The sequence below is a fragment of the Empidonax traillii genome, unplaced genomic scaffold, assembly GCF_003031625.1.
Source record: "Empidonax traillii isolate 1590-97213 ecotype Southwest subspecies unplaced genomic scaffold, ASM303162v1 scaffold537:size946161, whole genome shotgun sequence".
NCBI lineage: Eukaryota > Metazoa > Chordata > Aves > Passeriformes > Tyrannidae > Empidonax > Empidonax traillii.
Window position 1 is genome coordinate 399275 of NW_020955730.1, and position 22932 is coordinate 422206.

The window sequence follows — 22932 nt, forward strand, 5'->3', positions numbered from 1 at the left end:
AAAGTAAAGTAAATAGACAGTGTGCTGCCTCCTCTGTATAACCGCAGGAGACATAACACCGAGACAGTCTTTAAATAGCAAGACATTTCCTATCAGGGCCACTCTTCCTCCCAGGAACAAGTGACAAAAATGAAGGAAGATCTCAAATGACCACAAATCACTTTAGAAACCTGGGCAGAGATCCCGAGATAAAAGCAGCACAGTTTAACCTCTCCGACTCAGAAAAGAGAACCTTAATTGGCAAGTCTATGCACAGACATGAAAAGGACCTGCTACACAAATGACCAATTCCTATCGTTCTTAATTTCACAGTGATTTTTACCGTAATAATGCCTTTGATATTCCCAGCTACATTTTAAAAGGCAATTGTCTGGGAAGGGAGGGGCAGGTAGGCAATGGCAACAAAGTGCCCCAAGCAGATTCCGGTGTTGAGTAATAGGCACCCACTTGGAAGTACAAAGTGCAATGCAGTCAGAGATTACAAAACACAACTCCTCAACACGTCTACGAGCACCTGCTTCTAGATCACTCATGTAAGCTGAATTGTCTTAATTAGCCATGAAAACATTCCCACTACATGGTATTCAAATGGGATCCCCTTCACAGGGGAAGCAGGTGATTCCTCCTGCAGACACAAGAAAACCATTTTCCAACTATTTTTACGGCTCTTTCATGAAATGTTAGTTGGGCATATATCAATAAATTAATGTTTTGGAATGTCAGTTTTTGTTTCAACCAGCAACCCCCACACTATGCTCTGTGATTATTAAAATCATTGTGTTTAGATTAAGACCCAGGAGATTTCAGAGCCACTCAGTGCCATGTAGATTTCTTGACAGTGGAGCAAAGGAAACTGATAAAGTATAAGGTTCTTAGACAGGGTCTGGACACCATGGACCATTAAGGGCTTTGTTTTCTGTGCATGGGAGTAAATAAGAGGGAATTTCTGGTAAAAGTACTGGTATTTGAAGATGATATCTTCAGAAATATTCCCAATGCTCTACAAAACACTGTTTAGACCACATAGGATTTTTAAATATCATAGACAAACACATTTTCCCATTGTGATTTTGCTTACTTTTATTTTGTTATTTCATCTGAAGCGTGGTTAATGGCCAGTAGCTGAAGTTTCAGGAGAAGGAGCAATCAATCAGTATTCATTTCAACCTCCAGAACCTAAATATGAAACTGGCTGCACCCTTTACAAGTTTTATATTTGTATACCTACAGATTAAAAATAATAAAACATATTTCCTGATAGGGTTAACCATTTACTTTAATTAACGTCTTCTGCTAGACAAAGACTCTGGTCATCCAAAGAATTGTTTTTAGTGACAATGCCTCTTCAGAAACAGAGAAAAGTCTGACTGAACTTCTGTCAAATGAGCTCCATATCTGCATAGTTCTATGTCACAGTTCGAGTGGAATTATTTTTATAAACCCTTTTCCTGCCCTGCAGTGGTCCAGTAGGAGAGAGCAGCACTGCCCACTTCAGTACACGCTTGCACTGGGTTGCATTTGCAGTTAGAGAAACTCTCATTTGTATGGCTTTTCTTTAAATTTGTGAGCTTGGATTTGGATCTCGGTGAAATGCTAAATTTTCATCATTGCAGCACTAAATTTACAGCACATCACTTTCCGTTCTCTGTGTCAGCCACTTTAACTAGTCCTTTTTCCTCCCTAACCACACACTTATGTCCTTTAGTTAAAGGATGTAAGTAATCTGATAGCTTTGGATGGCAAAGAAAAGTCTGCAAAAAAATTCTCACCGTATGCCTCCTTAGGGCAAAGAGTCTTCTAGACACTTCATAAAAGGGGTTCTTTTCCATTATTCTTTGGGTTTTTGGCAGGCAGATTGAGCCAGATGCTTCTCTTGGACTTATTTATTTATTTCCCTCAAACTGTCTCCAGCAATTGCTTCTGCTTCTAAATTATTTAAAGCCACACAGCACCAACTCCCCTCTGATCTTTTGTTGCATAGATTGCTGATGGGCAAACAATCAAAGAACTTAAGAATTTCACTCGAAAACAATTTTTTAGTTTGTTTACTCTGCCCAAGCCATCTTAACGTCGTAGCTTTGCTGCTGTACTCATCTGGTATAACTTACTTTTTCCAAGGGGAAGACCAGAGGTTGACATGCATATTTCTGGCACCAGATCCTAACAAACTGAAGCTATCAACAGAATCAAGGTACCATAGTTATGAGTGCACATGCGAATTTTCTTTTAAGATTTTGGTCCCTTCATGAATTAAACCTGCCTCATCTATTTCATTCTCCACTTCATTAGAGAGGATTTAAACTTTCTTTTCTATGTGAACTCTTGAGGTGGTTCTGAATATTATTTTACCCCATCTTTCAGAGAGAGGAAAGTACTTAGTAAGTTTTAAAATGTAAATGGCATAAAGGAGCAGGAGACAATTTCATACCTCCAAGGTACTCCAGCAAAAACATTAGATTCAGCATCTAGACTTTAAACCATTTAGTAAAATCAATATTAATGCTTTCAGTGAGACTAGTAGTGGAGAGAATTAACCTCAGCTGAACCTTTCCCACCAGGCTTTAAATTTTCCCATCTAATTTAGTTCTCAGTGGTTTTCTTACAGTGCCAAATTCTTAACCAAATCAATTAAGGTCCAGCATCAAGGAATGCAAAAGGGAGTTGTTTATGTGTGACACCCTCTCCTGCTTATCTCTAGCTGATAAATCCAAACTGGCTGGCATGTTTTCCATCCATTGTCTTTTGACGTGTCTTCGGTTGTTGTAGCCACCGAATCACTAAAGTAGTCATAAACAGGAGGGGTAGCAGGTCACAAGGCAAGCTATAGGAAAATGTGTTCTCCCCTTTGGAAAAAAATAGGAGAGACACACCTAAAAAGTAGTACATTGCATTACAGTCAAGAAGTAGTGTGGGCAAGGCAGCACTGCCATTTCCTTATGGATACTGAATTTGAGTCTCTATGGAGGGAGCACTCTAACATACTAAACAGGTTAGTCACAGCTATTTTAACAGTCTGATAAAAATTTGAGATTAGCTCCTATATCACACAAAGCAAAAATTGTCAAGAGGCATATTCACCGCACAAAGTCAGGAGCAAGAACAAACCAGAGCTGATGATAAGTGTTTCAGTGTAAATCTTTCTCTGTAAGCCTATGAGGCACTGCAGTTTCTTAACACTGCCACATCATCTCACTTAGAGCTACCAGCAGAGCCTCAAAACCTCTCTGTCCCCTACTATGCTTACAGTTTAGCAAAGAAAATTGTCAGGAGATCATGTTCTTACAGCAATTAAACATTCATCAGAGCAAAAATATCCAAAATAATCTGAATAAAAATAACAGACCTCAAAAATGCAAAAAACTGCTTCAGCATTATTGTGTATTGGTGTCATTGTACCAAATTTAGTGGGCCTATGGCAACATAAATCTAGGGAGAAACAGTGGCCACTGGGGACAAGATGTCCAAATGCCCTATACAATCACGTGCCGATCCAAAACCTTTGATCTGTTACAGATGCTGCTTTCAGACTCATGAGAGCTTCCAGTTACCAAAAGCTAGCATCTTGAAAACTACCACAAATTAATTCAGTGCTTCAGTTTCCTCTTCACCTGGAGATGGATGGCTCCTGTCAAATGATCCAGCAGTGATCAGGCAGGTGGGAACCCAGCTAGTTTCCTCAGCAGAGGGAGCGTGCCGTTTCAGCTACAGCTTACTGCCATGCTCCTGTGGCAGATTTCAACCTATCCTGGGAAAATGGGAACATTTAGCCCATTTATATGCTGCTGATTACTGTTCTGTATAATCAGCAATATACCCTGCTATCCCAGAGCATGGCATGTGTCTAACAGCAGGACAGTTTCTAGTAATGTTTGGTTCTATTTCTGACACAAGCCTGAAACTCTGCTGTGAATCTCTAGTCATATTGGCAAGCACTGATGTCCAGAGAAACTTCAGCTCAAGTAGGGCAATATAAAAAAATGATTAAAAAAAAACATATGAGGAGGGAGGAGGCATCTGATTAGGAATACAGGCAGTTACTGTATGCATCTTATTCGTGCAGTGCATGGTGTTTTCTTACCAACAAAAGAACAAAGACTTTCTCTCTCTAATACATTCCCTGCTGGGCCCAAATTAATGCAGTATTTTCTTGTTACACTGCTGTAGCTGAAGCCTACCCTGTCTGCCTTTCTCTCTGAAGCTAACTAGGACAAATCAGGATTATCAAATACAGATATGTATGTGCTATCTCTCAAAGCCAGCATCTTTCAGTTTTGTCCTCTTAAACAGGCTTGGTTAAAGCTTTGTTATACCACACAAAGCACAGAAATCCCCCTTTCCAAAAACCACCTCTGGCAAAAGCAAGGAAAGACTACATGAACTTTCAGACACTGGTCCTCCCCTTGAGCATTGGCAAGCATCTTTAATAAGGCTGCTCTCAAAGAAAGCAGGCAGGAAAAACAGGGAGTCTAGGGGCATGTCTTTGGCAATGCTGCTTTAAGCGTGCTAGGGGCAGCCCCATCCCCAAACATAGCCCTCCAGCTGCAGAGAGCCCCTCACACCTGCTGTCATTGCAGGGGCTTCTCTCCAACTCATCACATCAGTCTGGTACCAGCAAATCTCTTCCCCACTTGACGTTTGGAGAAGCCTTCTGAGTTACTGTTTCTGAATATTTGCATATTTGGACATCATATACTTAGCAATGAGTTTGATTTGAAACAGCAAGAGACAAAGTCTTGGTCCTTTATTTAAACTAATTTTCTAAGACACTAGAATCACCTGGCTACAAAACTAAGGCCATAAACACCAACCAGTAGTGCCTGTGCCTTAATCTAGCCAAGTAATATATAATTGCTCTTTGCATTACCAGTGTTCAGTATTCTTGAGAGAGGAGCGGAATTACTTAACTTGCATAAACACTTATTTTTTAAGACATATTTTAAGTTTCTTTTGCTAGTTCTCTGGGCTTTTTTAGCCTATAGATTATACTGAAACCAAATCTTTAGGCTTCTCCCTGCAGCCATGTAAGTTTTATCAGAAAGGAAGCATTCACTCCATTAGTCATCTCCAAGATCTTTGGGTTTAAGCAGACCACAAGTTGATACCGCTGTTTGCAAAGGGGAACTCACACAGTTTGTAATCCTGGGACATAGAGGATATGCAAACTTTCATCTTCCCTATTTCTTTTCCTAGGCTTGCTTAGCCAGAAAAATTCAGGTGATAAAACATACAGTGACTTCTGCAAAGGAGGCCAGAATGCCTGTTTGAACTAGGCAAAAGCCTGGAGCTGCTCATGGCTAAAGCGTCTTGGAACGAAGCATTCTCCTAATAAGGCAGACACAGACAACACAAGTCCTACAATTCACTCTGCTCTCCTCTGAACAAAGGGTCACTCTGCCCCTCCCAGACACACCTGAAAATGGCAGTGGCACACAGTGAAGGCAGGCCCAAAGGGAAGTTCATTAAATTGAAGGTGCTCAGGGAAATCTAGATGCATAATCGGAGAGCTGCTAATTCACCTGATGCTTCTTCCTCAGTTCCTTATAAGTAGATTCCAGTGTCAAATATAACCTTGAGCATTCAGGTTAATTTATTTAAATAGACATTAAAGGGAAATTGTTGAACTAATACATAAAGTCTGAAATCCCAAACAGTTCCTCATTTTTTCCCTCTCCTTTCATCACCTTGAATGCTGTAAAGACTAATGATTTAATTTTATTAACAGCTTTGAAGGTGAGGAGTGTTGGGTAATTGCTAAATACATTTCTTCCTTGTGCTAATTTCTAGCTCCTCTAGCACCAGTCTGTCCTTATTCGACCCTAGCCAAGTGCAGCTATTTAATATCATTCAATTCTGTGGCTTATCTGCTCCTACAAGTGTTATTTTGAAACACTCAAAGCTTACCCATTTAGAGAGTCTTTCCACCACTCCAGGGCTTACAGATGTGGACTCTCACAAGCACAGCTCATCTCCTTGCTGCTGCTATTCAGTCTTACCACTGATTTTCATGCTCATATGGAAACAAGGTGATTTTAGAGCAGATTCAGATGAGAGTGAAGCCAGTAGAGGATAGTTAACAAAATGGGGGGAGAAGGGAGAAGAATAAAAGAAAGAGGCTGTTGTACACTAGCCCAGCAAAATTCCTATAACAGGTGCTTCCCATCTGGGCACACAGTTTCTGTAATTCTCAGTTAGTCATCTAGGAGCTCAGGCTCAGAGTGACATAGCCACAGTGGGTTAGCACATTATCATTTCCAGCTGTCTGCTTCATTCTGTGCTCTGGAGATCACCTCCCAGAGCACAGGAGGCTATAAGGGCAGTTCCAGCTCACAGCCCTGTGGCTTTGTGCACACCCATGTTCAGCGGCAGCACGAGCTGCTGGCCCCACAGCTGCAATAACTGGGGCATGAAAGTGAGTTTCCATCTGTTGTCCCCATCACTGGAGTTACATCACTGTAAATGTGTCTGAGATAATTCACCTATGAACCTTCTTGCCAAGAAAAAAGGCAGGGGAAAAAAACTCCAGGAAGAAAAGTTCCGGAACTCATCTGGGCCTCTAGGCTGTGCTACACACACCTGCTCAGTCTTCTAAGAAAAACCCAGGCAAATCCATCAGTGTGAGCACCTTGAAAGAGGCTGAAATCTTGCACTGTGCTGCCAGTGCAGGTGGTATGCAAGGAAATCCACATCTCAAGTCAATACAGCAACAAATCTCCACGAGGGTACCACCAGGTATGGTGAAATGGGAGGTGGGATGCACCACTAATACTAATCACTAATACTAACACTAATAATCAGTGGCAAGATGCTAGGTACATCCCAAACTTATCTCTCACAGAGCAGGACAGTACTATAGAAGCCAGTCTTCAGCAAGAGCTGTACATTCAGTACAGCTCAGCATCAGTCACAGCATCAAACAACACATCTGAGAGATCTTAGAGTGCATTGATTGTTAACAAAAGTCAAAGACTTGTCCCTTTCTCAGAGAGGTTGCATGAAAGATTTAGAACCACATAGACAGAAACTTGAATCCAAATGCTGCTCCCAGGCACCTTACTGTTAGCTGTAAATACGTTGCAGCATGAGTCCTTCACACTAGATACACAAAGAATGCCCTTTTTCCCATCAGTAAGCAGATTTTCACTGATAAACCTCAATGTGTTTGCAAAATTTCCAACAATGTTTTAAGTGTTGGTAATATATCAAAGCTGAACGGGAAAAGCAAAACTCCGCAACCAGTTGAAGAATTTCTAGCTTTAATTATGGAAGAGGGAGCAGATTGAAGGGAGTGGGTGGAGGGAAGTCTGGGAACATACAGTACTGTGCACCATGAAATGTTGCAGGGAAGGGGAAGGCTGAAGGGCAGCCCCACATATTTTAGAGATTTAACAGTAAATGTTATTGCTCTGAACATGTGAAAGACATAACATGTATTTTTTTCAGTCTAACCAGCTCACTTCAGATTGAGACAAACACAGAAGAATAAGTATTAAACCTCCATAAGAGACTCACAGTGACTCACAGTTGTGCATCTGAGATGAAACATGAAAATGGCAATTGCCTCGAGTTGCCTTTGCCACAGGAGGGACTCCTCACCATTTAAACAAAGAGGGGTATGGCACACTCCCTAAGTGCATAATGCACAGCTGAATTTACGGACATCTTCAATGATCAAATGGCTGAAACCCACTATTTTCATTAATTTCCTTTTTAGCAGCAACCTCTCTGCCTACGTGTTTTGGAATACAGATGCCCTGGCACCGAGCTTTAGCAACACAGCCATTCTTTCAATTGATTTCAGCAGGAGGCCCCCACCTCAGTACACCACAGCACCTAAGATGTTAGATTGCAAAGTCTTAGCATGAATTTCCACAGTGAGATGGCCAGAAAATTAATTGGGTTTCTTTTGACAGGGGAAAATGTAACATTTCTCAGCAACAGAGTAACAACACAAAATCCAAGTGCTCTAATTCACAAATTTTTCTGGAATTTCTCATGTGAGAGATTCTACACTCTCTTCCTCTCTGGGGATGAGACAATACTTCTCTGATATTAGGGCCCTATGCTGCAACACTAGCAGTGCGGTAAAAAACATCCATGGCTACAACACACCATGAAATATGTCATCTGTTAAAGGAGCTAAACCCATAAAAATAAAACAGACATAAGACACCCAAATTAAAACAACCCTGAGGTCAGGGTCATTGTAAGAAGTCCATGCTTTCCAGAGAAGCTTGATTTCATGAACATCCCCTTTCTACCCAGTTATTGATGAGAAATTTTGAATTAAAAATTCAATTTCTAGCCCTAACACCATGATGTAATTTGTTAATTGAAACACAGCCTATTCACTTTGAAAAAAGAAGAGCATCGTATAAGCTGCAGTGACATGTTTGACTATAACTTCTTCTGGAAATTATGGAACTAACAATTTTAGTAATTTGATTACCAACACTATTTGTAGGTCTCAATACTCGAGTTGCTCTGAATCTGAGCAGCTGCTTCCTGAACCTTATCATCACAGTACACACACAAAACATAAATGAGAGGGGCTCTTGCAGAACTCCAGAGGAAAGCGGAAACCAAGCCCTGAGAGATGGTAAAAACCAGAGGGGAAGCAGGAGCAACGGTCCTGGAGAAAAGAGAAGTTTGACATACTTTCTGGCTGGAGCAGGAAACTGTTCTAACCGATTCCAACAGTCTCTGAAGCTGAAAAAACCCAAAGTGAGAATTAACAGGAGCATGGAAAGGGAGGAAAGACAATCCTCTGACTTGGGTCTCACTTGATAAACAACTCCAGGCACTAACTATTTGTCCCAAGCAGATTATGCAACTGCAGAGACTGCTTTAGTGGTATGGAGGACAAAATCCAGCACAGAGACACAAAAAACTGTTTGAAATACAAGTGCCTTTTATGTCTCTCTTTTAAACTGTTATTTTAATTTACCAGAACTTAGGGCTTGGTTACTCCTTTTAGACCACACTGATGATCTGCGGGGTCACAGAACCTGGCTTAGTTAGAGCCCCCCAGGTCCTCCCAACACTTTCATTCATTTCATGATCCCCTCTAAGCAATCAAGTTTCGGTCACACAGACTTGCTTGCTGCCAGCCGCTGCAGCTGTGGGGCATTGCTGCAAAAACAGAGCTAAGCTATGGGGATGCTAGCTCAGTCTCACAGAGGACACTCGTGACTCAAGTTTCACCACAGCATCAAAGGAATTCTCCCAACATGTTATTTTCAATTCAGCAAGAAGACTAGCTCAAGCAACAATAACTTATAAAACAGAACTCAGTTCCCAAGTCTATATTTGTCACTACCCAGCTCTATGTAAACCAAGAAGCCTGTGGCTGCTTCTGCACATGTCACGGTTGCTTCACTTTTTTCCACAGAGAAGGAAGTTGGATGCACAGGCTGGCTGGAAAGCCATGTTGAGGGACAAAACTATGCCTAAAGCAAGCCTTGAGGCTCAAGATATGTTTCCAAACTGGCCAAATCTTTCACCTCCAACCACAGTTTTGGAAAACACTTGCACATTCTGTTGGTTGTGGCAGCTGAGCTCTCAGTTGTTGCTGCTGCCTGTCACCAGAGAGTGACATGACGACAAGCCTTCAGGCACAGCATGAAGTCTCTTGGAGGCCAGCAAGGAAGAAGGTGGAAGTGGTGGGAAAACAATTATGTTTATACAAGAGTTTTAGAGCTTGATGCAGAAGAAGAAATACTTTAGGAACTGGAAAGAACCACATTCATGACAATCATCAGTCAAAGGGCTCCCTTTAACCCCAGCTCTGCTAAAGTCTCCCAGAAAAGGAGAAATATAAAATATTTCCTGGGTTAGAAATATCATGGGATGGTGGACCCAGCATAAAGTACTGCAGTATATCAGTTACACAATTTTATTTTCAATTTTGGACCTTCCATTCCGCTTCAGGATTCAGTTTCCTAATTAGCATCACCAAGCCATCTTGTGATACAAATTAATTAAAAAACACCTTCATAACCAATTGCCCATCAGTACTGGGGAAGGAATGATAGTGTACAGTGTCTGGGAAGAGCAGCTATACTGAGAATTCATTATTGAATCAGTATTCACTACCCACTACTGAGGGGAACTTGCTTTCTTTGAACTTGGCTCATGTTCCTACACAGTAGGTTTCAGTCTCACCTGAGTGTGCTTCAGATTGAAGTGGCAGGAAGGACAGAAGTAGCTAAGTAGCTATTGAACACAGGGTATGGGAGCTTTGAGCATTTCTTGGAGAATTTTTAAGGAATTTGTTTTTTATAACACTTCTATTGCTTTCTCCCATAGAGTCATTACATTTCATTAAAGATAAAACTTGTTACCCACTGCTTTGTGTCTTCAAACAGATCCCCAGCAAGATTTTGTTCTCAGCATTGACAAGTGTTCTGATGTCGCAACCCACACCTTTAACATCAAAGCTTCAATGGTCCTAGGTAAGTGAATTGCTATCTTCTCACACCATTAATAGGTAATTCATGTGTGAGTGCTGGTATTAAGAAGTAAGCCAGAGTGAAAACCTCTCATAAAATATGAATGAGCTTAATTTCTTGGAAATTTCAGAACCTGTGCAGGGCTACAGAAATGTCAGTTCTGTTATCAGCTCAGCCTCAGACTATGTATGTCACTCTAAGCAGGTCACATCAGCCCCCAACTCCTATTCCTCTCCTACCCTTCATTTATACACATGGATAGCCAAGATGGGGAGGTGCTGCTCTAGAGCTTATTTTCATAGCTAAGACTTCTAGGGAAAGTCTTGTTGAATGAGAGAGCTACAGCACCTACACTCTTCTGTCAGCACCAGCAGCGCTCACCAGATTGCCGAGGCTGTGACCCTTGCTGGTAGGAGACTGAATGGACTTCCACAGAGCAAGGTGGGGACAGCCCTCTACCCCTCCTGAGCATACAGAGAAACATGCTGGGGAAGTACTAGCCTGAGGCAACAGTCATGCCATCAGTTTACCACCTGCAGAAGCTGAAATTATACCCTTCAGCACCTGACTGATCAGCAGTAGAAGGTCAAAACTGGGTGCACAAGTTAACATTAGTCATAGCTTGCTTTGTGATCCTTGCATAGAAAAGCCACCTTCTTGCAAACCTGTTGGCCCCAAGCTCACCTAGAACCTCTACTGCCAGAGCATAAATAAGAAAGTGCTTCTGCACATTCCTGATGCTGAAAATAAATTTGTGTGCCAAGTGTCTTTTAACACTTGGGAACGCTTCCTTGTACGCAAAAGGTCTCCCTTTTGTGAGAATGTTACCCACTTGCCAAGGAAGCATGAGTTTTTATGTGGCTGCAAAGTTAAATGAGCCTGCAAAAATTGCATTACAGGCATTTGTAAATATTTTTCCCACAAATCCAAGTACAATAAAGATATATGCTATTATGTCCTTTGTCATATATCTTGAAGGGCTTAGAGACCTGTTGCTTAAGCATGCATTTCTAGGTATTAGGAGTTCTCAGTGAGGAGGAAACATTTAATAGCTCAAACAGCAGTGGGAAAAAATGTAATCTTTTTTTAAAATAAAGTAACACACCTGTTTACCCTTGCACTTTCTCTGGTCTCTCTTTCTGCTTTGTGTGTAGGACACGACATCAAGGAACTGTATGTCAAGCTTAGCCTGATCATAAATGGGAAGACGGTCTTAACCTACTCAGAGACACTTTGTGCACCGGGTCATTCTAAGCTTATCTTCTGTGGAATGAAGAAAGGAGGTAATTTAGGTAGCACTCTAAGTGTTTGATGGCTGCTGAATACTCCAAGCAGGATGCACCCGCTGTGCTGTTGAACACACCAATACATCGTAATGTTCTGTTTACTTCAACAGCATGTTAATGGATGACAGAAACACAGTAGGACAGAGATGTTTTAATTTAAGAGCCTGCTTTCCCCCCTAACCTGTTTTTTTGCTTTTCTTTTAATCACAGAAAATTGCACACACATGGGATTTCAAGTCCATAAAAAATAGCTGTGGTTATGTGAACCTATCCAACAGCAGAGAGGTTCATAATCCCTATTTATGGGCATGTGATTGTCATGTGAGCAAGAAGTACGGCAAAAATAAAGGCTAGTTCTGTAAAAGAAAAGGCCGAACAAACAAACAACCGTTCTGAACATGTTCTTCACTATTAAGCAAGTAACACTTCCTGTCCTCAAAGGCTATTTTCAGCTCACTTTAAGAGGAATTATGCTTGAATAAGGATATTTGGACCAAGATACTATTTGATACCATCTATGGTTTGCAACTTGTTTCTGCTCAACATGTGCCTGTGTAGCAATCACATGAAATCAGTTCCTGCCAGTTGTACTGCCAACTGGTGAACACTTGCACTGGTTGGTTTGCAGCAGTATTAGCTGCCATAAGAAAGCAGGCATCTTTGCTCCCAGGTGAGCCTAGGCACCTCAAGGTCCCTTCTGCCACAACACGGAGTAGGTAGTGCCAGGTTAGCCATGCTATGTCTGGAAGAGCTATGGTCATGCTTCTGGACTTTAATATGCACATATCTTAAACAGTTATTTTTAAATCCCTCTTACATCATGATCATCTCTTTAGGCTGATTTAAAAATAAACAGGTAAAGCCACAGAGAAGTTTGAGTTGTTAGAGCACTAGTTAGTTACAGAAGCTCTGCCTTCCTTCCATCCACTTGCATCTTCATCCTGATAACACTACAATAACTCATGTGCAAGGGCTGTGAGTTTAAAGACCATGCACAGCACTACTGCTTAGACAGCCTCTAGAAAATGACTAAGACATTTCACACAGCACAGAACTATCATAAAGAATAATAGAGAAATGCTGCATGAGCAACCAATTATGTAAATCCTGTAAGCCAGATAGACAAAAAAAAATTAAATTCAGACGTTTCTTCAATTTTGTATTGAATTACAAGTGGAAAAAACCCACCCACAGACCAACTGAAAAACTATCTTATTCTGATGAAGTACTAAACATCCTTTAGAGAATACATTAAGGAAAAGTAGAGTCAGCCCTGAGCTGAACACAAACTGCTATTCACACATTAAGCCACAAAGCCAAAACCTCCTGGGGTTTCCAAGTCCCTTAATCTTAAACTGACAGGCGATTGTTTCTACTAATTGAAGTACATTATGATATAAACCCATAGTTGGTTGCTTAAATAATACTATGTATCTTCATTTAGAAGCATTCCTGCTTTCATGCAAGAACCTCTGCCACAAACTTTTTAATACACACCCTCTCTTTCAGTAGCTATTATTATTTAGTAAATTAAGTCACAGTGGGAAAGAAGTGAACTTTCTCAGACTGAGGTTCAAACTGAAAATGTGGTATTTCTTAATTAGTTGACAGTTTATTCCAAACCATGTTTTAGGACACAGAATTGAGACAAAGACCAATTTAGGAAAATTCAGGCATAATTTACCATATTAGCAGAGCTGTAAATATGACCTAATACCTATGCAGAAAGGACAACATGTGAATGGCCAAGCATGCAGCCTACCAAAGGTATGGGGGAGCATATAGCCCTTTTAGCTGAAGCTTTTCATGGAGAGCCCCTTTTTCCCTGTTGTACAGGCAACATTTCCAACATCTGGCCAGACGTGACCTGAGTTTAAATATAGTTTCACACAAAATTTGCTTGCCTTTCACAATGAGACCAAAAATTGCCTGTCCCTCCCTCTCCCAAAATTATATAGAACATCGTCCCGCTACAGGCTTCGTTGAGCCACTCACTAGTGTGGAAGAGCAGAGCAGAAGTCACAGAAAAAAGAGACTTATAAGAGCCAGATGTGGCAAAGTCTTAGGTGTTTGAGGTTGTTTTCTTCTTGTTTGTTTTTATTGTTATTTGCTCTCCTACAGTTTTGCCATGACTGGAAATATTCTCTGTGCTGGAAGGACTTAATATCATGGAGGTTTCATGTTCATCATAATCATACAGTATTCACTATTTTTGTTAAGCAAGGGTTATGTCTGGCACTGCTTATTAGGACTTCTAAATACGATTCCAAGATCCTTTTCTCTGAGCTGTATGCCTGTTGTGAAGTTCTTAGCTCAAAGGTTGCAAGGAAGCTGGCCATTGTCCACTTAAAAACAATAGCAGTAAGACTGCTAAATTCTTTGCGGCATAGCATGAACTCAGGTCTTCCTCTTTTCTAGTAGAAAGTGATGGTTATTCCCCACTTCCTTCAAAGAAAACAGTTACATAAAATTCAACAGATTTCCCAATGAAATCACTAAAATCAGAGTAAAAGACCTACCAGGGTAATATTTAGCAATGTGCCAACCACAACTTTCATGCTTAAAGAAAGTTTCCTTACATAAAGATAGCTGCATCCTCTGCAAGTTTTCTTTCAGGCCCAACTGACAAAGGCACCATCAGAGCATTTGTACAATTCCTTGTGCACATTCTCAAACCACAGAGAAACCCCCACCTTGCTTCAGATCTCCATTCTTTACATTATTGTGGGTGTTACAGTGGGCAAGTTTCTAAAACAGTATTTGTGAATAAAAGTAGCAAGCACATCATGAATTACAAAACTGGCTATCACATTGAGAGTTTAGGTACCTGTTTCTGAGAAAGCAGCTACACCACAAAGCTAGGTCTTCGTGCTGATGCACAGTGACAACTTGCTTAGCCCCTTCATCTCACTTTTTCCTCCCCAGTAAAGAAAGTGAACGCTTCTCAGCTGGCTATATATTTATATATGTTTTTCTCACTCAACTATACATCTATAGCTGGCAGTTATTCAGATCATTCCTACATCCATAAAACCTGCAGAAGCTGTGTGTCAGTTGCACGGGTCCAAGATTGTGTCCTAGAAGAACTCAAACATGGAGCATCGAAGTTCTAAAAATATTTAGAACATAGAAAAAGGAAGAGGTGGGTGCAGATGTACGGGGTCTTTATATAGTACAGGAGTGTGAGAACGTATACAGATTTTCAGTGTAAGGAAGATTTGAGAAAGAGGAGTGAGAATTTCATTACAGGGCTTTTTTCAGGAAGGAGAGGCATCTTCATGATAAATGATAACTGGTAACTTGAAGCAATCCTCAGGAAGCTCTTATACATTTGAAAGCTCTGCTTCAGATTCAAGCTACCAAAGACCTGTCTACTGGCAAAGGACTAAGTTACTTTTGGTAGAAACAACAGTGAAAAGCTGCTACAAAAAATACAATAGCATCATCTTGAATCAGTGGCAAATTATATATGTTATATATAATATAAATATTTTCTAGGGTGCTCTGCAGAAATCACCTTCAGATAAGTCTTTAAGAAAAAGGGCTGAAAATACATCACTGTTGACAGCCTGCTTGACATCTAATGTAACTTACTAGCAGAACAATACAGAAACAGGGGATTTTTTAAGGGGAAAAATGCACTCATAATTTATGCTCTTCCCAATGTTTGTACATTTTTTGCAACTACATTTGGGTTTTCTCTAAAAAGACCACAGAATTCTTTCAATGAGCTGCTCAGTGTTTGTGTCAGTTACTGCAGCAGATGTGTTCATCCTCTTTCAATTAAGGGATGTAAAAATGTATGAATATATGGAGAAAATGTGTATAAAGGATGCTGTGATAAATATATTCCTTAAGGCCTTGGAGGATGTTTATACTTCTGGAATTATAGTAGAAATTCTCATGCAACTGGAACACAGAACGGGTTTTTCAAAATTTGCAAACAAGCCTTATTTAGCCAGTGGAGGCTCTGAGGAGGTTGCCGTGGTCCAAAGTGAATAGGAATGATAAAATTCAGCACATCTATGAATCCATAGTATTTCCTGGCGGGTCTCAACTAGCTGAAAACAAAAGCTGCCTCTGCTTTCCTCTAAGGACATACTTTCAAAGCAGCATAGTTTCCCCCTCCCCATTGAAGCAAGGAAGGTCACAGGAGTTTCCTAGAGGACTGGTTACAGAAACACAGAGTAGCTGACATTGGAAAAGACATCTGAAGGTAATTTAGTCCAGTTCGCACCCACTTCAAGCAAGGCCATCTACAGCCAGTTGCCCAGGACCATGTCCAGGCAGGGTTTTTAAATATATCCAAGAATAGAGGGTCCACATGCACTTCGGGCAATCTCTGCCAATGCTCAGTCACCCTCACAGTAAAAAAAGTCTTTCCTGATGTTCAGGAGAAACCTCCTGTGTTTCAGTTTGTGCCCACTGCCTCTTGCCCTGCCATTAGGCACTACTGAAAAGAGCCTGGCTCCATCCTCTTTACAACCCCACTTCAGGTATTTGTACATCTTGATGTGCTCTCCCCTAATCTTTCTGTCCTCTACGCTGAACAATCCCAGCTTCCTCAGACTCTCCTCACTGGAGAGATGTTCCAGTCCCTTAATCATATCAGTGGTTTTTCACCGGGCTCTCTCCAGTAGCTCCACATGACTAGTAACTGTGAACTGTGAACCATTGCAAGACTCCTGGTTAGAAAGAAGGCTACTGCTGAAGCATAAAGGATGAAATATGGACCTCAAACTGGACACACAGAACCTATCTCCATAACTGAAGGTTCCCTAAAAGATAATACAGCCCATAAGAGTGACTTCTTTGATTACCGAGCAAAGGCATATCTACAACACATCAGAGCAATCATAGAAAACTTCGCAGAGTGGGTTGAGGCAAAGCCCCAAGGCTGCATTCATCTGGCTACTTTATCACAGTGAAGTGTGTGTGGAAAAATAGCTTCTACCTACACTAGATGAGAGATTAGCATTGCCATCATTTCAGAAGCAAATTTATGGCCTGATGACTCCTACTTCATTTTAAAATACAGACTTTGCAGAGCTCGAGTGCTGCATCTGTATTTTTAGATTCTGGATGGCTTTCTGGAAGCCTAGGTAAGATCCTAATGAGCCATGTGATCCAAGAGGAATTTCCATGTCCCTGAGGAGAAGGACTTTGGGGACGGGTGATTGTTCGCAGCTGAGTTTCCTCTCCTTTCTCCTCTGCTGCTATCCAAGATTTCCTAGGCTGAGAGTTATCTGAAAGAAGGGTTGTCATACAAAGCTCTCTACTAAAAGAAAGGACACACAAAGCATGAGCTTGCGTGGTCCACACCACCCTGAGGGGGCAGCTCACAATACGCCTTAGCACACACTGACACACATACAGCTTAAGTCCCAAGGGAGTCACTCATCACCTAAGTCATGCAGTCTGCAGTGCCTTTAATTCCCATTTAGACTCTATTAAAGTTGTGAACTGAGAAGTGGGCTGTACTGTATTTTTAAAATTCTTGAGTCACTGCTCTCTGCAATGAAGATGTGTCAGACTCCTGGGCTCTTGCTTCGTGCACAGAAGCAAGCAGTGATGGTGACTGCTCTTTGCAAAGGAAAAGAATTGTTGGTGTCCAGTGAATTGGCCAGGGATGCAGAGAGGAATGAGTACAGTACAGGTGCTCTAGCATAGTTCATCCGTTTGAGATTGATGAGCCAAAACATACTTATTCTATTCTCTGTTTTGGTACTAGGTTTCTCAGGGAAACACTGAGTTGTTTTGCATCTTCACCTCCCAGAATCATCAGGGCATTGCATTAAGCAAACTTCTCATTAATGCAAAGGTGCAGAACACTGGTAATATCTGAGGTTTCTCCTTTTCCTAGCTTATCTCACAGTCATGATTCTTTCATAAAATTTTTTTACAAGACAAACATTTCATAACATGTGTGGGAAGACCTCCTGTGGAATGTTTTCCAAGTCCATGCATGGTGAGATGGACCATACAACATAGGGATGTTACAAACCTTTTGTCCAACCTTTCAGAAGAAACAGTATAAACCGACAGTGAGACTAGACTCAAAAACTCTCTAGAAGTGACAAGCATCAAGATGCCAGCACATACTCCTCTAAACATGATGAAACACTTACTCCTCTCTCACTGTCAAAGTAAAGAATATTTCATGACACCTACAAAAGAGAATCCTTAAACAGTTCTTAAGACTTTTCCATGACTTGTGTGAGGCAAGTTGTGCAAGAAATTCTGAAATACCAAAACATCTACAAGTTTTATTTTCAGTCAAGTCTGCACAGTTTGGCCCAGTAAGCTATGAAAAAGTAGGAGGAACTGCAAAATAGCTTGCTAATTCTCTCCATTAATGCCAAAGTTGCCCTTTCTTCAACAGCAAAGAGCAAGCATGCCTCACACGATTAAGGAGATGAGGATTGGAAGGTGGATCTCCTGGGCTCTATTCCAGGCACCAGCACAACTTGTGTTGATTTTAATACCTCATGTAACTTCTTGGTGAATGCTCCCTCATCAGTGACATAGACATGTTCTTATTACTTTAAGGTCATGTTCATCAAGCAGTCAGAAGTCCTCCTCAAACACTCAGCTCAGACTGGTTTTTATAAAAGTTACCAAAACAGTACAGTTCAGCTATTGCATCTGCAGGCGTTTAATAGTTCATGCTAAAGGACCCGAGACTACCAGTCCCCCTCCCCTTTCATTTCCCCATTTGAAGGATGCATGCTGACACAGGCACACCCACCCTCTCCTCCACTCAGGCAGGGGCTGCAGGTCCTTGAGTCCAGGCTCTGCCTTGCTTTCCCCACAAGGGATATATACACGCTGATATTTCTCTCAGGAGGGCTGTTGCAAGACTGTGTATACAGCATTTTGCAGTTCCATAACACTTGTCACTGGAGCACTTTGAAATTCTATCACACAAAGAAAGCATCTATGATCAGCTGCCTGTTTCCTTTATGTGCTGCATGTCTAACCACCCAACACCACTGTTGCTTTTCAGAACGCCTCCACTACAAGGGACCAGTCACACTGGGAATCAAAGAAATCCCACAGGTAAGTTGATCACAGCTGTGCTCCCAAACTTTCTGGATGAGGTGTGGTCAGAGGACTACCAGCAATCACATCAGCACATTCCAGGCTCCCCTGGCTAGCACACTGGATCTGATAGTGTTCTACATGACTAATTCTTTCCAATATGAAATTAGGGGATTTGATTATAAAGCATAGGAGCATCACCATTATCCAGAGACCAACAGATTTTCTCAGTATAGAAGATCTCCTGTACCAGCACTGAAATCATGCAGCCAAGAGCTCCCTCTCTTACTCTCAAAATAGCAAGATTGAAGAGAAGAAGGCATCACCTAGATTATCAAGGCACACAGTTGAGAATGTGGTGGAGAAAGGATCACAGTCACCACTACGAAAGCATAGAGCTCAGGTGGTCAGTGAAATACTCCTTAGGTTTACTCAGAGAGGCACAACGTGAGCTCTCAGATCTTCAGCAGCAGACACAAAACACATGTCATAGGCCCAAAAATGAGATCTCAGGCCTGCTCATCACAGGATCGGTCCAGGTGCAGGAAAAGAAGACAGGATCAGAATAGGGACACAGAACAAAGACGCGCGTCCCAAAGAACCAGGCTTGCCAAGACCTGCAGAGGTGATAACAAGGACAGCTGGTTTCTGGGAGGATAGAGCCTCCATAACAGCTACCATTTGATATGTCTCAATCTTCCCTTGGTGATAGCAGCAACCACAACCTTCATTTTCCCAAGGCTTTTACACAGAGAGCTGGGCCCCCTTATGCAGGCTATTATCCCACCCCAACCAGCCTGCTTCCCTAAACCCTACACCTTCAGATGCTGCGTTGAGCAACGACTTTTGGTCTCTCTTACAGTAGTGCTTGAGTTCACATCAATCAGCATCCTGCTCCAGGAGCAGCTTTACTAACACACTGAGGACATTTACATAGTAAAACCTCTAGAAAACTGAGGAATAGATCTTTAAATCAAGAAAAAGCCCAAGAAAAATGCACACAGACCAGCAAAACTCCAGTTCTGGGCAAATTAGCTGAATTTGGAACCAGAAATTCCAAGATTGTTCACAATCCTCTTTTTAATAACAATTTTTCACCACAACCAAAAATTTATTTTGGAGGAGAAAAAAAAAATCTAATTACTAATAAACAATGGAAATTAGTTATTATGAACTCCCATGAATCCAACTATAAGCTTTTAGAGAGTCAATGTGCTTGTGAGAAAGGGAATAGGAAGCCTTTTCTTTTAATTAATCAATCAGGCAAATAATACCCTCCTCCCATGCTGGCAAAAAGGAGTTATTCCATACAGCAATTGTCTCCTGATCATTGCAAAGAACGGCCTCATCTGAGCAGCCTGAGGGACGTTTGCACAGTCCACACAGCAATTACAACAAGGCTGTATTCTCATGAGCATGTTGCCATTGGGCCTCTCTCTAAATTTGGATGTTACATTTGACTTGAACCTCTCTGTGGGGACACAGGCCAGATATTGCTTTAGGAATCCCATTGTAAAAGGCAAATGTCAGGAAACCTGACTCATTCTAGCCATGCCTCTTTCTATTCCACAACCAGAAGGGTTCTGAGCAGGGCAAGAGCTTTCTGTGGTACACAGCTAGGAGGCCACTGCTGCCAAGCTCTCCTACCCCAGGTTTTTCTCCCCTCTACCCTCCAGGAAAAAAAACCAGAAATAATTACTGCAGTGCCAGCAATATAGAGTGAATGAAATCTAGTTCACTTCTTCCTCCAAATCTGCTAAGTAAGCTTGTCAACCCCCATAAACAATGCTTCTCCTTCTCCAAGTGCCTGGAGAGACCAGTTTTGACCAAAACAAGATAGCCATGGCTTCTTTAAGGTTCAGAGTTTTTTTGCACTGTAACGATACAAATTCTCCCAAAAGCCCGAATTCGTAATTTTAAATATACAATTTGAAATTAAACTACCCCTTGTTTTATTATATAGGAATTCATCATATATGGAGTCATCTATACACACACATCCCCCCAAGGTGCTCTTTCATAAAAATTCCTATCAATAACACTGAACAACAAGATCCAAGGAGGTGAAGTGCCAGACAAGTGAGCACCTCTTTGCTTTACAGTTACTGAACAGCACAGGCCATATTGTGCTTGCTCATAAGAAACATGAGAAGTTGCACAGATTTGAAGGGATTTTTTTATGCATCAAAACATTTTGTTCCCTTTGCACTGTTTTAATTTTGAACTTGTGCTTGTCAGCATTGATATCCCTGATGAGAATATTTTGGCAGAAAACATGGGCAAGTTCTTTACCATCTCTGAAACATTTGGACCGGAAAGGCTTTGGAGGAACTTCATGGGAAAAAGGGTTATTCTATTTCTGGGAAGAGGACTCGGAAATAGAAACAGAAGCAGCTATGTACTACTGATGGGTTAATCTCTTGCTTTGCCTTTGTCTCACACAGGGAGATTACATTATTTCAGCAAAGCTGACTAATGAAGATCGTGTCACTGTCGCTTGTGCCGATTTTACCGTGAAAAATTATTTAGACTATTATTAGCAACAAACCAGTTACATGAAAGCTACAAACTACCAAAACTATTCAAGCCAAGTGGGCTGCTTGCATGCTACAATGATTCTGAAGAAAATAATCCCCACATGGTGATTCTGATGGTGTTCCTCTTTATAATTCACTATTTTCAAGAATTTACTAGATCCTCTAGTGGTACCTTTTATCTCCAAATGCACACTGTAGCCTACTTTTTTCTTCTAATATATACAGCTGTAAGTAGAAAATATCCAATACCAATGTTTTCATCTTAGGATGAAAATAGCACGAGGCAGAACAGGCGAGAGCCTAAACATTTTTTTGCAGTAAGTTATGGAGGCATCCATTTCTAACACAAGCTAAAGACTTTATATATATATATATCATATATTATGCAGTTACAGCATTCAACATCTTAAATCTTCTCCAGGGCCTACCTGGAGATTCCACTAGTACAGATTTTGTTATAACCACAGAACAAATCCATATAGGATGAACATGCCCTTTTTCCAGTGATCCATGTCCTGTCACTGGATTCATATCACTCTAGTCTTCTGGAGCCTACCTGGAATTTTTTGTTCTTTAATGTCTTTCAAGTGATATGTGAATCATTCTTTACCTAAGCTATTTGCTCTTCTTGCTTCTCAATAAATTTATACTGAAACAAAGTTTTTTCTCATTTTTCATCATGATTCTAGGGTCTCTCCAAAGCTTAAGGGGAGGAGATGGGGGGTGGTAAAGTGGAAGAGGGAGGGAAGATTGAGGGGAACAAGTTAAATTAGCACATTTTAAGTATAAAGTATCAGTCATGTTTACACATGTATTATATTCACAGAGGACAAACTGTTCCTAGCTTTGAGCATAAAGCCCCAGGAGAAGTAACACAAATTACATTCCAGGAGCAGCATATCCCCAAATCATCTCATTCCAAGAGCCTTTGCACCTGGTGTAGCTGATGGGTAGCTGGATAACCTAGATAGGCATAGGGCAGCACATGGGATTAGGATCTTGGGTAGGAGAGTATAGAGAACTGGTTTGGATCCTTCCCTGTGGGGGAAGGTTTGGGAATAGCATTGAGTTCTAATTTGGAAAGGTATGGGCAGGAATCAGAGACACAGGAGGGTCCTGGAGCTGAGCACAAGTTTACGAAGGAGGGTAGCTAGAATTGGGCTGCATGCCTCATCTTGGAGAGGTGCATGTGCAGCTAGGGCAGCTGTGGCTCACATCTGGCCACAGAGGAGCTATGACACATGAGCTCCATCCTACACACCCACATTCTGCAGCTTGAATGATTTCCTGAGCAGCAAGAGAATCCCTGCTGCACAGATAACCAACACCGCAGAGCAGCCAACAGCCAGCAGCAAGGGATAGTCTGTTGCTTTCTTCCTGTCCAGCAAAATTCTCACCTGCTATCACAGCAAAGGAGAGCAACTCTTCGAGTCTTACTCATATAGGGAGGATTACTACTGCTGAACATGAACCAGCAAGCACCACAAGATGGGATAGACCACATTTAACACATTGCACTTTCAGGACATTTCTTTTACACCCTGGTTTTGGGGGAAAAAAAACAACCAAACAAAAAAACCCAACCAAACAAACAAACAAAAAAATTAGAAAAGAAAGAAG

At 41.3% G+C, this 22932-nt stretch overlaps 1 protein-coding gene across 1 annotated transcript in view; it reads left to right on the plus strand.

Annotated features, from left to right (window-relative positions):
- Positions 1–21967, plus strand: part of LY86 (lymphocyte antigen 86) — a 26377-nt gene extending 4410 nt beyond the window's left edge. The window contains exons 2-5 of the mRNA XM_027897365.1: positions 10365–10451; positions 11603–11731; positions 18741–18793; positions 21220–21967. Of these exons, the coding sequence (XP_027753166.1) occupies positions 10365–10451; positions 11603–11731; positions 18741–18793; positions 21220–21315 (365 nt within the window). The 3' untranslated portion in view covers positions 21316–21967. The remainder of the gene's footprint in view (positions 1–10364; positions 10452–11602; positions 11732–18740; positions 18794–21219) is intronic.
- Positions 21968–22932: the final 965 nt, after the last annotated feature.